The sequence below is a fragment of the Crinia signifera genome, chromosome 4, assembly GCF_055691185.1.
Source record: "Crinia signifera chromosome 4, ASM5569118v1, whole genome shotgun sequence".
NCBI lineage: Eukaryota > Metazoa > Chordata > Amphibia > Anura > Myobatrachidae > Crinia > Crinia signifera.
In genome coordinates, this window is record NC_139220.1 from 222,322,734 (window position 1) to 222,339,529 (window position 16,796).

The 16,796-nt window shown below is 39.7% G+C and overlaps 1 protein-coding gene across 1 annotated transcript in view; it reads right to left on the reverse strand.

Moving 5' to 3' along the window:
• CGNL1 (cingulin like 1) overlaps nt 1-16,796 on the reverse strand; it is a 124,397-nt gene that overhangs the window by 80,078 nt on the left and 27,523 nt on the right. Inside the window, exons 2-7 of the mRNA XM_083183830.1 lie at nt 14,965-16,534; nt 8,960-9,054; nt 7,544-7,637; nt 3,491-3,592; nt 2,094-2,242; nt 515-659 (exon numbers count right to left, since the gene is read on the reverse strand). Coding sequence (XP_083039956.1) covers nt 515-659; nt 2,094-2,242; nt 3,491-3,592; nt 7,544-7,637; nt 8,960-9,054; nt 14,965-16,515 — 2,136 coding nt within the window. The 5' untranslated portion in view covers nt 16,516-16,534. The remainder of the gene's footprint in view (nt 1-514; nt 660-2,093; nt 2,243-3,490; nt 3,593-7,543; nt 7,638-8,959; nt 9,055-14,964; nt 16,535-16,796) is intronic.

Consider the following 16,796-nt stretch of genomic DNA (forward strand, 5'->3'; position numbering starts at 1 on the left):
TTCAACAAGAAACAGCAGCAATATTCCAGCGTTGTGTGTTTGGTAATTGTGGGGTAGATGTATGAAGCAGCGATAAGGGAGGATAAATGATAAAGTGCCTGGTACATTATCACCGGCAAATCAGCTCCTGACTGTAAGTTACAGACTGGGTTTAAAAAGGAACAGTCAGGAGATGATTGGCCGGTGATAAAGTACCAGGCACTTTATAATTTCTCCTCCCTTAGCACGGCTTCATACATCTACCGTGTATTGGTAATGTTATCAGACTACAGTACTTACCCATTGTAAAATACACCCTTGAAGGAATACATTTTATTACAGCAGCTAGTACAGTAAATCGTTACATAAACAAACTGGTACATGTGTAACTGCTCATATCATAACTACACCCAACGACACATTCTGCACACCGATATAGATTATAAATGCAATCCTACAAATACACCCTATTTATTACAGACACTCAGTATATAATGTTTTACCATACTTGCAATCATGATCTGCTTGAACTGACCTCTATCAAAGCCTCCCTCTCCCCATCATCATCGTCAACAGAGCGCTTTGCACTGTCCAATTCATCATGCATCTCCGAAAGCTGTTCCTGCAGGTCTCTGATCTCTGTTTGATACTGTTCCTGCTCCATCTTCAGCTCAAACAACCTGTCAGAGGCAACACACAGATAGGAAATTGAGTGATAAAGAGAATGGAGAGACAACTCCGCTCCTGTTAGTAGGGTCCATAAAACCCTATTCTATGGTATGGGGTCCTTACAGCCCTATTTTTGTGGTTTTAGAGGATGCACCTGTATTGTGCAGGCTGTCACTTGTCAGAGACCATCCTTTGTTAAGTTAATGCAGACTGTAAACTGGTGGCTGACATGGAGGGGCTTTAAATCCTGGCTGGGGAAGGAATTCACGATCTCCCACAGAGGAAAACTAATCGGTAATACCAGAGTCTGCTGAATATGGTCTGAATATTGAATATTGCCTGCACTGCATTATTAACCCTTTGAGTGCCAACATCTCTATGAAGGATGTTGAAAATATCCAGCGCCGCCCACATTTTTTACATAAACGAAAATAAAAAATGTTGTGTAAAATGTTGTGTAGATTATATTTCTTACATAGGGTAAACATTACAGGTCATTATGATGAATAAAAATGTTTGCGTCAGCAAGTTTTACACCTACAGTATTTTGCCAAATTTGCTTGGCACTCAAAGGGTTAACAATGCTCAGCTATTGAGTAGGAAAGCCCAGATTTCCATATACAGAAGGACACAGGAGGATTGGCTACACTATGGAACTGGAAAAGGCATCTATCTTAGCCAGAAGTGGTCTGGTAACATCTCTCATAAAGGTTATTGACACAGTTAAAAAATAAATAAAAAAAGCCAACATCTTCCCCCAGATTTTTGAGCCTTATTGGGGAAAGGGGGGTAGAATTTTTTTTTTTATGAATTCACCTCTATGATAAATGACATTGGTATAATGGATATTAAGTTTTTTTTTTTAACATATATTTATGATATATTAGTATATTTTATACAGTACATGTATATGCTGGAAATTGTAAAATCACAACCATCTGCATTAGTGTATTCATAAATTATCTTATAAATTTGTATGTGTGTGTCTAAGTTGTTTTTGTTTTTAGCATACCAGAACCATATACAGTAGGAGCTATATACACAGAACCATATACTGTAATAGTTATATAATAAAATAAAGTGGATAAAATAAACGTATTACTGTAGCTGAACATGTTAATGGTATTTTACTGTACATATTAGTGTTCGCTAAAAACTCAAGGGCTAAGACCACTAACGCAGACAGATGTGCTCTATAAGCACCCAATGGTATGTTTCCAATGTTCGCTATTATGGTCAAGAGCCTGCTGACTTGTTAATCCATACAGATGAGAAAGTAGGCTACACTGACATGCCACCAATGCTCAAATAGTCTGTGGGAAAGTTGCTAGAAGTGCACAGTTTGTTTTTACTGTATACATCACTTTATCCATTATGAATACCTCAGACAATATAAAGACCAGGAATGCGGTACAACAATGCATACATGCTTATGTTATACTTACTCTTCTAAATGTTTTCTTAATTCTTTCTCGCTCTCCCCAAGCTTCCCACGAAGAACTAAATTTTCCTCCATACTGTGTTCAAGTTGTACCTGGATATCTTTCATGTTTGCCTTGGTCTTATTCTTCTCTTTTTTGTTGTTTTCCTGATTCTAGATCCATTCGGTCGAAAGAATGATATAAATAGAAATTAAAATTGATAAAACCATAAAAGATTGAGAAAACTTCATACTACATTACAGTCACAGATTGTTTGTGTGGATCCACTGGATCTCTACACACACACACCTGATGTTCCACTAACAAAGTTATACCCCTTTTATAAAGGAGTGTCTTATATGTGTCAGTGGCTCACAGAAAATGGATAGGCTGCATTTTCAGATGGCTTCCTCTGCTGTGTATACAAAACAGGTTCTAAGAATGTCAGTCCCACCAAATAGCTTCATTTGTTGCGCAGCAGTTTTGCGTGTACTGGACACTGCCACTGGCATTGCCTGCAGTAGCAGTTCATGACTCGGGTGCTGTATAGAGAGAAAATGAATGAGGACCAATACTGCATCCTGCCATGCAGCACTTTGCTACGTTCCAAAGGCCTATAAGTGACTTGGTTATGGTATAGCGCAGGGATGGGGAACCTTCAGACCTCCAGCTGTTGTTGAACTACACATCCTAGCATGCCCTGCAACAGGTTTTGCATTGCCAAATAGAAAAACTGTAGCAGGGCATGCTGGGATCTGTAGTTCAACAACAGCTGGAGGGCCGAGGGTTCCCCATCCCTGGTATAGTGGATTGAAGGTGTCAGATTGACCATGTTATGGTCGACCACACTTAGTCAAACCCAGCTAGTTAGACGCCTAAAGATAGTCAACAACGTCAAGATCTAACTAAAGTTAGACTCAAGCGTTAGACACAAGATCGTTTTTCATGTTTTTTTGGTGGCTAGGCCAACATGGAAAACAAATAAGTGTACAGTGTCCCCTCACATGGCTCATTATGCCTGCCATGGTACAGACACAGTGCCTCGCAATGCTTGGCACACTATTATAATCTAACTCTATGCCCACTTGGATGGGAAAATATGAAACAAGTCGGTCTAAAGCAAAAAACTTAAAAAAACTCATGTTGACCTTGTGTGCCGTCGTCCTAACGCTTATGTTTAACTTTCATTACTGTCTATCCAGACCCCGTCGATCCATCAACTGAATATGAAGGGACTTTGGGTGCAGCTGTGATGCAACACCAATGGTAAATTAGGAAATCTGTACAAATTATTATGGAGGTTCATCTATGTTGTGCATGCATCTCACCCCATATGAAGCAAAACGGTTGCGTATTAGGACACATTTGTAGTTAATAAACAAGGCCTAAATGACAGTATAATGGGAAAGGTGCTCTAGTACCTTCATTTGCTCATGGAGTTGCTTCTGGAGGTCCGAAAGCTTCTTTTCCAGCTCATTTTTCTGATCAGACAAAATCTTGATTTCTGATGCTGGATCAGGAGTCTGAAAGTGTCAGAATGTGTCATGTTTATAATCAGATGTTTGGTTATTCAGATCAAGTTTTCAATTAATAATGACAGCTGTTATTAGCATCTCTATGGCAACTCATTTGGATAAACAGATAAAGTGATCAATAACAAGGGTTATGGTTTCGGAATTAACGATCTGCTAAAGTGTGCACATGTTGTATTTTACCTCTTCTCTGGTCACTTATTTATTCTCCTTTCCTATTTTACAAAAATGAACATGTACAGTATATATATATTGTTTTCATTTATAAATAAATGTAGTAAACATTACGTGCTTGTTAACAATACAGAATGAAAATCTAAATCATATGCAAACCAAAGTGGAAACTTTAAATTTAGAAGTAAAAATGTAATGCTGTATACATACTGTGTAATATGCTGTTCATTCAGCCGACAAACAACATTTTGCATAGAGGATGGATGGAAGATAGGTCTGTAAACTGAGTAGTTCACAAACATATCACAAAATGCGATATTAGGGTTAGGTTGTGGGGGACATGCTAGTGGTAGGCTGTGGATTGAGGGGTTAGGGCAGTGGTTCCCAAACGGTGTGCCTAGGCACCCTGGGGTGCCTCAGGACACTTGAAGGGGTGCCTTGGGTTGGTGGACCAGGATCAATTCATATTATTTATGGTCAATGTACCAGGCAAAACCAGCGCTTGTGGCTGCTTATCATAATATATGTGGACAAACAGAAGCAAATCCTGCCCCTCACCACATAACTATGACATATAAACACAATGCACTTAATTTAATATTTTATTTCTGAATTTCTTGATAAGAAGCATTTGGCCTAGTGGTGCCTTGAAAATATTTTGATGCTCTAGGGCGCCGTGATTCAAAAAAGTTTGGGAACCCCTGGGTTAGGGTTAGTATTATAAATCTCATCAACTGACTCCACCAGACCCAAATGGCACTGCTGCACCCCTAGAGATGATCAGAGGTAAGTGGACACCACCAGGACCCACTGTTTTGACAAAATACTGGGTATGTCTTCATTTCATCAAAGTCAGCATACTGAATGTCAACATGGTCAATGTCTACAAGCTACATGTTAACATTAGGACCGTGCTGGCAAAACATTAAGAACCCTCAATGGATTGCTACAAACACTGAATTCATGATGGATAGTTACAGCTAAGGTTACCCGTCAAGAAGCAGCAACACAGTGATAGTAAGACTAAGAATGTACTATACATCACTACCAATTAACATGATAAAAGCACATTAGGCGATTTTAATTGCATTCATCAGGACCCAAAAAATTGCGATCATCGCATGACATGCAACCAAATCGCATGCGATGCGATCAACGCGATTTTTACATTGGAATCAATGTAAAATGGTCCCTGAGACCCAATTTTACATTGGGTCCAATGTAAAATGCCCCCCAGACCCCAATTTTCATTGCATACCCACCCTCATGGGTGAAATGCCCCCCCTATTGTTAACACCACCCCACGATCAACGACAACCCGAAGCGTGGTGAGCGCAGCGAGCCCGCGAGGGACGGCGGTACGCGTCTTCCGACCTTTTCATACCCCCACTATACACTTCAGCGTGGAGTTGAATTTATATAGTGTGGCAAACGCAGCAAGCCACCGAGCCCCAAGCGTGGCGAGCGCAGCGAGCCCCGCGCATTACTTCACAGGTATTACGCGTCCGCTTGCCACGCTTCGGGCTCGCCACACTATATAAAATCAACTCCACACTAACATGGATAGTGGGGGTATGAAAAGGTCGGAGGACGGGTACCGCCGCCCGTCGCGGGCTCGCTACGCTTTGGGTTGGCGTTAATCGTGGGTTGCCGTTAACAATGGGGGGGCATTTAACATACACATTACCCATTAGGGTGCCTATACAATCAAAAATCAGGGCCATTGGCCCATTTAACATAGTTCCCTATGTAAAATCGCGTTGATCGCGTCGGTCGCATCACATTACATTATAATGGCATGCGATGGACGCAATCAACGCGATTTTTCTCATTGCTGGCAATAAAGGCTAAAAATAGCCAAATATCGCGTCCATCGCATACCTTAAGTTAAGGTATGCGATGACCCACGACAGGCGCCGTGCTAGGAAACAAGTACCGCACATTATTCCAAAATACACTTCCAATAAGAGAACACCAGTTTCACACTCCTTGAAAATCCTTAACAAATGAACAGGAACTTGTATAGTAATATCATATACAGAATGGTATTTCCCAGTTTTGCTGTGTCCCGGAGTTTACACTGCAGACCATGTGAAAATGAGACATATACTGGCACAGAGACCCATTATCCTGTGCCAGATTTCTTGGGAAGTTTTTTCTTGTTTAAGAGGTTTTGAGGGAGGATTTTTGATGAATTCTATCTTAAACAAGCCAAAAACCTTTGATGCACAGATGAATGTGATTTAATTTGTGACCGCTCAGCGTATCCAAAAATTACAATAAACAATGCAAAATTTAAATAAAAGAGCAAAACTAAGAAAGCATTGGGAATGAAATACTGGTTTGAGGAACTTATGATCCAAAGGAAAACAGAACATATATCATTGTAACACCTGTCCTAGGTTAACACCTCTGGCTACGGTCAGAAATAACAATGGAAAATAACAAGACTACTTGATTGTGTAGCTGTCAGAGGAACAAGCAAACATACATACATACATACATACATACATACATACATACAACAGTGGTCAAAAATATGAATTCAACACCTGCAAACAATTGTAGAACTGTTTTCACACAGCTCAGGAATTAAATGGTGGTAAATTTCAGCCAATAATCATATGGTGCTTAGTACATGCATTTAATTGCATGTTCTAAGTAGCCGTCGAGCCCTCTATTTAATCTGCTCTAAAAGGCAGTCATGAGATGTGGATTAGGAAATAAAAAGGAGGGAAACAATTTTTTTCACACTTTAAAGTAAAGTACTTTAAGGAGTAAAATATTTGTCTTCCACTTAGGTTCTCTTAAGTTTAATTCCGTTCTCAGTTAGTAATATATGAATTCTTGGGCCAGGACTCAATACAGTTATATTTTACAAAGACGACCATTTCCATGATCCCTCACCAACAGGACATTTACTAAAGTACAACAACCGTTACGGATTATTATAGATGACAGACTATGTAGTTGATGTCTACGTTTTAGTTAATGAAAACGAACAAATTGTCGGTCTTAATTGTGTTAATACTGACCGTTTATCTTAAATGTAAAAGCACAAGAACAATCACAAGACAACAAAATGAAAACTCAAAGCAATAAAAAGGTAACTGAGAAGTAATTACATTATTGACTTCATATCTCTGTAGTAAAAGTAACTTAAGATAAAGAAGTAGAATCGGTACATCTGTCAGAATGAACTTAGGTCTACAGTCATTAGGTCGACCCCACTAGGTCGACTGGCAGGAAGGTCGACCTGACTTAAGGTCGACATGGGTCAAGGTCGACATGACTTAAGGTCGAATTTGCATAAAGGTTGACATGAGGAAGATCGACTGGTCATAAGGTCGACATGGGTTTTTCACTGTTTTTTTATCCGAATGTCAACACAGTCGACATGGACACAGTTGGCAATGAGAATCGGACCCTCGCATCGCTCGCAATGCATCGGGCGCGGTGGCTCGCTTCGCTCGCCACAGCTTTAATAACCTCCTCCACGCCCTAGTGGATGGTAGGGCATGAAATACCGCCTGTCGGCACATGTCGGCTCAAAAAACAGTGAAAAACCCATGTCGACCGTATGACCAGTCGACCTTCCTCATGTCGACCTTTATGCAAATTCGACCTTAAGTCATGTCGACCTTGGCCCATGTCGACCTTAAGTCAGGTCGACCTTCCTGCCAGTCGACCTAGTGGGGTCGACCTAATGACTGTAGACCTAAATTCATTCTAATAGATGACCGCTTCCCAAAGAAGTGTGGCTATTACCTGCACAGTGCTGGATGCCCGAGACTTTAAAGTCTGGATTTTTTCAAAAACCAAATTGACCTTTCTTTTAGTTGCGTCATCATTCTCATGACTCCTGAAACACAGAAACGCAATAACAAGATTTATTTCTTACAGTGTTTGTTGTGTAAATTATTTCAACATGAGACGCACTTAGGTTCATATATATATATATATATATATATATATATATATATAAAAACTCCAAGAAATGATTGGCACTCGGGAGGCAGACTTAACAAAATAAAGGATGTGTATTAAAGCTAGGCTTTCGGGGTTTGACCCCCTTCGTCAGAGCACAATCCTACAGCTGTAGGATTGTGCTCTGACGAAGGGGGTCAAACCCCGAACACACAAAGGATGTGTATTAAAGCCTAGCTTTAATACACATCCTTTATTTTGTTAAGTCTGCCTCCCGAGTGCCAATCATTTCTTGGAGTTTGTACGTGATTGCCGTTGGGGCACCGAGGCCCGTTGTCTGATACCTTTTTTGAGTGCCGGCAGGTTTGGAACTTTATATATATATATATATACACACACAAAAAAGGGAGGGGGGTTTGTATAATATCTGTTAAAAATAATAAACCATTGTATAAATGTTGATAGAATATATGTAAATCTACGGTAAGATAGACATTGATATGCAGGGTTACTGCAAGTAAAATAATAAAAAAATATCATGGGCCCTTTCTTTGCTCATAACAAAACTTATTCAATTGACAATAGGGCTGTTAAAAAATTTTGTTAATTTATTGCTATTCATAATTCAATTAAAACAAGTGGCCACCTGTAAAAAAAATACTTTACAAACATAAGTTGATATCTTGTGGCCTATAAGTGGGCATTCATTGATCAAAAGTTCATCAATATCATAAATGTTTGTAGTACTTCTGAGCATTATGGTTCACAATATCCTCTAGTGTGTACACTCAATATCAATAACGATACGTGCTCCCATGCGTTGTTAACAATGATTGATATAGTCAAAGACCTGCCTGTTTGGCAGGTCCCAGGGGCATCACTGAACGATATTGTTTGCAGATCTCTTTCAGTTTGTGCACTCAATGGGGGTTATTCTAATTCCTTCGGTCCCCCCGAAGAACACTGGCCCTGACAGATCGCTTAGCGTACAGCGCTGACACATTGCTGTGTTATCTAGCATCATTTAGAACGCTCAGCAAATCTCCCGTGTGAAGGCTGCTTAAGGGAAGCTTAAGCTTTACATTAGATTAATGAAGTAAATATTGCATTTTTCAGCATAGATTTAGAACATTATTTGTCCTAAATAGTCTGATCACTTGAATTCCCCAAAGTTTATATCGGTGACATATAGGTTTGTTTTTATAAATAAATTGCACAATTAAAATTCAGTATGTACAGTACATGCATGGTACTAACCCTTCTTTTAAGTAATTAAAGAGTATCTGTTTTGCAGTCTCCTCATGAGTTTGTTGTGCAAGTTGCTGCTGGCCCTTCAAAAGATCTGGTGTTGCCTGGCAAGAAGAAGAATCTGTGTTAATAGAGATCTCTAAGCCACTTCAACAAAATAAAAATAATGCCTTTGTCATTTCTACATGTAAATACAGCTGAAGACCAGACCATCAATAATCACGGAAGGGAGAAAGCACTTAGACAAAAGCAAATAAAATGGAAAAACAAAACACTGAAAAAATGCTGTGCTTCTGTACAGTCGGTAGCAGGAGTGGCCAAACTGGTCCTCTAGGACCTATACAGTTCACTTTTCCAGACACATAGTAATGCACAGTGTGCACATGTGCAATAATTAATTGTCACACTTTAAAAGCAGGAAGGAAGAAAAATTCGATGTTAGGGGTGGCCAAATACGTCCACAAGAACCCTAATTAAAAGATCATGGTTCTCACTAACAGCACAACATAGTGGAAGGGGGAAATGGGTGGATAAGAGAAGAGAGGGCGAGAGAGAGAGGGGGGGGGAGAGAGGGAGGCAGGGAGGGAGATAGAGAGTGAGATAGAGCTGGGGAAAAATAGGTACAGTATATACATGGAAGCTAGAGGAGTGGTACAGAGAAAGGAGGAAGGGAACCAGACTCAACATCTAGTGACCTGAAAGGACACATAAGAAGCATTCGATAGAGGAGAAGGATGCAATAAAGAGGGAAAGCACAGAAACATTAACAAAAATGGACGAATAAGGGGAAGAACAAGTAGAAGCAGGAGAAATAAGAGATGGGAGGAATATGGGGGAGACTGTAGAAATAGGGTCAAGATTTTCAGAAAGATGGGTGAAAGGGAGTGAGGCAGTATCTGGATGGAAGATAGACAGTAAATAGGGTGACACTAGATGGTCAACAGTTAATAGGTTGACACAGGTTCAAAAAGTCAACCTATATAAGATCAACACATGGTTTTTCCTAATTCTTTTAGATTACGATTATAGAAAGCACTTGGGGGAGGGTTAGAGTTAGGAAGCCAGAAGGGATTGTTAGGATTAGACACTTGTCAGATCATTGGGGTTATATATAGGGTTAAATATAATAATAAAAACAAAATTTTGACCATTTCTGTTTAGACTATTTGCAAGTTGACCTTTTGGCCATGCTGACCTACAGCTAGGTACACAATGAGATGATGTCGGCTAATATGACATTTCCAGATTAATCTCAATGAAATATCATGATATATCATTCAGGGCTGCCCGCAGTCGCTAGCAATGTTGCCCGGGCGGCCCTGCTGCTGTGTGCTAATGACAGTTGGAACAGCGTCCGTTCTGATATGTGCCAACAATGTCAGTCACCATAGAGTCTGGGTCAGGCCTCCAACTAGAGGGTACTAGGGGGTTGCATGCCCTGGGTGCTCATATATACATTTGCAGTGGGGAGGTGATGGGGTGTAGACATAGCAGAGCCAAATTACAGCCTTTCCCCAGTTGATGAAAATCCTAGTTTTAGCCATGTCCTGGTGCACATCATCTCAGTGTGTACCCAGCTTAAGGTCATTTCAACCATTTAATGGTTGCCCTCTTGACTGTTGTCTATCTGGTGTTGACCAATTTACTATCTGCCTATATACTGCCTATATTTGATCCACACCCAGTTAGAAATAGGGTAAGACAGGATAAATTGGGACAAAGAGAGTGGGAAAAAAAATAATCGCTGTACAACATGATAGCAACAGAGTTTATGACTGGTCCAAAGAAGTATTAATACACGATAGATAGCCTTGCTTATGTTCCATACATACATTAGCTTGCAAGCTGTTACCTCCTTTGTAAGACTGTGTTACTATTACTGCAACACTTTCCACAGGCTGATTGTGCACCTGTGAATTCCTCTGTGCAGACTCCAGATTGCAGCAATGTTCGGAGACCAGTTGGTGATTATTTATGTGCTCCTGCTGTTAGTCCTTTGGATTCTGCTTCTGTCTTCACTGCACCCTATTCCAGATGCTGCACAAACTTTGTTTAGCTGACTACTGGTCTAGCAAACAGCCTCAGAAGTATTCACCTCATTCATATGATCAATTCTCAGTTCTCCAGTTCCAGGCACTGCAACGGTCATCTGACTTAATCCTGCAATCACCGCACCTCAGGGGTATATCCTGCTCAGGCAGACTGTAGATGCCTTGAGTAACGTCACTACATCCTAAGGCTACAGATTTTGAACTCCTGCAGCATGTGGATGTACTTGGCCTGCTCCATCGGTTCCAGTCAATACCCTGCTCCATTGGTTTCAGCCGACACCTTGTTTTATCTGACCCAGTCCTCTATTCTGATTCATTGGATTTAGTCTACTCTGCTCCATCTGTCCCAGCTGATAAACTCATATAAATAATCCAGCGCCATCGGTTCCAGGCCAAATAGCCCAACATCATTGGTTCCAATTCCACAGTACAAATCATCAATTAGAGTCTGATAGTCCACATAATCGGTTCTAGTCCCATCATCGGTTCTAGTCTACTTTGAACATCAGTCTACTATCTGTAACCTCATCCTCAGCTTTGCTACTATATCTCTCTAGTTCAAAAGGGAAATCAAAGTAGAGGTTTTGCACCCTGACTGTCTGGCACAGAAAAAAGACCACCTTCAAGTTTAGTCTCTGTGCCTCTGTCTTGGGTAGTTGCCAATTCCTCAGTTAACACCAGCTAGAAGACCTTAATTTGCTCCTGACTTCCTGCTTATGTGCAACAGCTACCCGAGACTTCCTAGCTTCAAGTGCTCAGTGTCCACCATTGGCTTACTACAGTCACTCACTGCCGGGAACACAAAATCTCACTAATTCAACAGTTGCCCTCTGATTAGCTCCCTAGGACACATATATATCTATCGCTAAATAAATGTTACCGTCTCATTTTATTTGGTAAGGAGTAAATGTCGCAAGCTCTTAAATACAATGTTACTGCTTTTCTACTGCATCCATAACCTATATGGAACTCAACAAACAATTATCCATGCATTAAAACGATGCTTCTAAACACTGTAGGGACTACAAAAATCAATCAATGTTTTTTGTTTCTTTTTTTTGCCAAAGGAAGATTAACTTTCATTAGATTAGCTTAAATTGCATATATGCGTAGAACCCCGTGGATCAGCAGCAGTTATGAGCCAGTTTCCATTAGCAGAGCCCTCCTGGCTCCTCGACAGGAATGGAGTCAGTCTTTCAGTTATGTCTTGATCCTTGCAGTCACATATTGAGGGGGAAAAAAGCACTGAAAGATACATTAACCCATTCAACATCTGCACATAACAGGCACTGGGTGAACTCATTCTGGCTGGAACAAAAGCTTCTTGTAGTCAGGAAACACCTTCAGTTCCCCACCCTCTTGTGTACATAAAAAATGTACAGATAAGAGAAAGGACTGACAATTAGTACTGTATCAGAACACCATGATTTTTGGCCAAGGTACCTTGCCTATATCAAATGCCATGTATATATATATATTATAGATAGATAGATTGATTGATAGATAGATAGATAGAGTTGCTTTTAATAAAGTAAAATGTTATTCCACATGTGCCATTAAAAAATGGCAAAATAATGACAAAGCCAAGACGATGGAAATACTACCTCCTTATTAAGCACCCTGTAAGGTTAATACACAATAATATAACCAAGCTGTGTCCGCAACTACAATAATACAATGGCTAATTAACAAGTCCCCATATATATGAAATGAAAAGTTGGCAGCTAAATATTCTTTTTCCTGCTTGTAATCCACTTTTATAGTTATAATCGCAGTATAATGACCTATAAAACGGAACCATAGATCTGCCTTGGAGATTGCTTTGCTGTAGTCCGTTAGAGGGGGTACAGAAGGCAGATTAATGAGATTGACAAGGCATTTATTAAAATGATTGGGGTCACAGCAGTAACTCAGGGTTTCTTTAAACGGCCAAGTTTATCAAAGTTCGTTGTGAAAGGGAACTGTGAGGCTCATGATGTTATTGCCTGTTAGGTGGCCAAGCTTCGCTGCTGGAAAGGAGCCATCTTGTCCTTGTGTTTTGTTCTGTGTTTAGTCCACTGAGCCAGGAAAACTTTTTTTTAATGTATCTCAGGTCCCAAAGGGGGTACTGTGTAAAAAGGCACTATATACAATTTAGTATTATATGGCTGGGGGGAAACAGAGACCGGACCAACACGTTTTATCTTTTATCCTCAAAATGGCCACAATGTGGATTAAAATAACATTATAAAATAATAAAACAAAATGCAATATTTACCCAAGAGCTTGCAAATAAAATCTCCCTAATCTTTCTGAACCTACTGTTCTGAAACTTCTCTGGATCAATAAACCAACTACAGTATCATATATGTTTATTTAAGTCCATAGCCATCTTCTCTAAGGTTAGATAGAAAAGCTCCAGCTCTTTTGTACTAGTTTTATACCAGAGAACTAGTTTTATACCAGATTTGAAATTACATTCCTTCACATTGCAAAGGGTGACCTTGTCTCCTCAGCAGGGACAGCATTCTGAGCAGGATTCAAAATACTGTTCAGTAATGGCCATGAATGCATTAAATGTTAAGTTATAAATGGATTCTTTCCAGCAATCTAGCTAAAAAAAATCCTCATAGTCAAATACCACTGCACCGTTATTAATTGTACTGTAGTTACCTCCTTTGCATTCTCTATTAAATTACAAAATGCTTCTTTTGTGCGCTGGTGCCCATACAGTAGGAGTATAGGTGCCCATACACAGTTCTATCGCAATGCAATGCAACGCGATGCGCACTCCCGAGGGCATCACATCGCACAGTACAAAAAGTATGTGCTGCACATACTTTTTGTAATGTCCGAGGATCGCATCGCATGCAATCCAGCCCATAATGGGTGCAATCATTGCACTGTGTATGGGCACCTTAAGAAGAGTGAGATAGCAGCATTATGGCCGTCATTCACAATGGATCGTTTATGCAATCCGTAGCACAGTTTCCAGAGAGTAGGGATGTGATTGCCTCTGCATGATCAACAGGCAGTTGGCGAGGGCTTGGGTGGTCACCATTTTTGGAAACTGGGGCGTGTCACCCAACTTTTCCAGGAGTGGCCAGGTCAAGGACTGCCTGCGAGGTGCAATTTCTTTGGCTTTGCAAGCCGCCAAGCCGAGTATGGTGAGACTTATTCAAGGTGCAGTCGCAGAAGGGCATGCAACCTCTTCAACTGCGAGTGCAAATGCAGACAGGGGGTGGTATGCACCTCCTCCTGCATTTGCATTGCTAAAAATGACATACACATGCTAAGCTGCTGCAAGCTTCTTAAATCAGCGCAGATTTTGAAAAACCATCAGAAAAAGAGGCTGATATTTTAGGCACGGTTCTAGCAAGAAATACAACAAATGGTTTGAGAAGAACATGCATTGAGTAGCAGTCAATATGACCTTATTAATTATGGGGTCAATAACTATAAAGCAGCTAATATATTATTTGATTACGGGGCAGAATAAAATGTATTATTTGGCTATACGGGCATATAAATGTATTTGTGGAATAGAAGGGAAATAACTATATATTGTTTTTTATTATTTTTTTATTATGGGAGCAACATGAAAATATTGGGGCTGATTTATCAACAAGTTTTATCATACGCAACAAGTTTGCTTATGATAAATGGTGCTCTAGCCAACCAGTTCCTAACTATCATGTGGTTGAAAGATGGCAGATGGCAGTTGGGAGAAAATTTGCTTAAGAACCATTTATCATATGAAACTAGTTTTCAAATTAATTGAATATAATAAAACTATCATCCCCATTGTTTGATTTTAATGCAGCATATTTTTTTTCTACCTTTGAAAAAAAATATTTATTACTGTAGCTTTAATTGTACATTCCCCATATAAATATGTATGCTGTGTTGATAAACAACATTGAAGTCAAATTGCAGACATAAAATACAGTCAATTACCTATCAAACGTAACCAGTAGTACTGACCTGTGCACTTTGACCTGAAGCATGTGTATTAGCAGTAACCTTCCTATTTCCCTGGTCAGAAGATAGAGTAACGCGGCTCTCTACCTTTAGAGAAGACTTCATTGTTTTTTGGTCTCCATTTATCTTGCATTGACTTGGCAGTGTGGCAGAATCTGTTTCATCAAAGGAGGTAACCCTATTTTTTGTATCTTTGATATACTGAAGAGATTTGTAGTTTTGTTGCTGGACAACCTCTGGTGGTGAAGCTTGGATGGTAAGTCTTTCAGTGGTGTGTTGCCTCTGGAAGGGTAGTTTATAGTTTTGGGTGTGTGGTTTCTGCTGGCAGATCTTTGATGGTTGTAATAAGTGTTCATTTGACTTCCCTAAATTTCTGCTAAACTCATTTAAGTAATCTGTATTACCTTGAAGACCGAATGGTAGTGCACTATCCACACTTCTCGCCCTCTTTCTATCTTCTGGATTAATTCTATTACGTTTAGCTGATCTGCCTCTTCTTTGCACAGGGACATTTGTATCAAATTTTTCTATCAACTCATCCACTCCAGGAATACACCCAGTGTCAATATCGCGACCTGTTCCAGGTATAAATGGAATATACCGCCGATTTTCATGCCGGTTTACATTATCAGCATAAATAGCATCTTCTTGTTCCTCTAGCCAAAATTTATGTAAGGAATGACCAGAGGTTGCTGTTGTCGATGAACCTGATGACCTACGTGACCGAGAGCCCTCAAGAACTGGTCCTGCAGAATCCTGCCTTCTGAATGGAAGAACATCAGGTCTGGCCTTTCTGGACTCTACAAGAACTGTAGGATTGCCACTATATGGGGATCCATTACTGGATGAAAAAGACTCTGAAGCATAATTATCACTAGTATTGCTTAAGATACTTGTGTTGATTTGGTCTTCCTTCTTGGTAGATATACCCTTATCAAATTTTACTGAATCCACCAAATTTTTGCTTACATTTCTAACAAAAGGATCTTTTTGGAAAGACCTTGAACACTTATATTCTTTCTTATTGTCTTCTTCAGTAGACACTACACCTATACTATTTGTGGAGGAATGATAATGGTCTGCATTCAAGCCTTCTTCATTTGGATCATATGGTTTCAAAAGTTCAGGATTTCTTTGAAAATTGAACAGATTTGTTTTTAGGAGTTCTTCTGTATTGTCAGAGGTACCATTCCCGGAAGATATATAGTGCACTTTATTTGATGTTTTAAAAGTTTGTTTATATGGATTTTCTGGAAAATCATCATCATCATCATCCATTAGGGAATTTTGTTTATTCTTTGATTTCAGTTCGGAATTGCTTACTGAAAGACGATCTGTTTCAGGATTGGGAATATTCTGGGGTAAGCATCCTTCTTTATTATTTAAGACAACAAAAGGATGTCCATCTATTCCCTGGACCCTGATGCTTACACCATAGGTGCCATCTTTAACATTTTGGGAATTTCTCAATTTTCTTTTTTTTTCGTCAGTGTGCCGGATGAGAACCCCACGATCTTGCTGTCTGTATTTTACACCATCATAATGGGGATCCATTACTCCTTATTAGAGCCAGCTAGAAAAACAAAAACATTTGCAAATTTAGAGTCTTTTATATACTTATATATGTAAGAAAAGCACACGAAAGAAAATAAATATACACCTCTGTAGTCGGTTGTTTTAGGGCTGGCATTTTATCTGTGCCGACCATTAAAATCACCCCAGTTAATATACAACGGATGTGCTATTAGGTACATTGACTCAGTTGAAGTGATGATGATGCTAGATTCTAAATAACAGTGGTCTGTTTTTGACACTACTGGCAATGCAATAGTGGT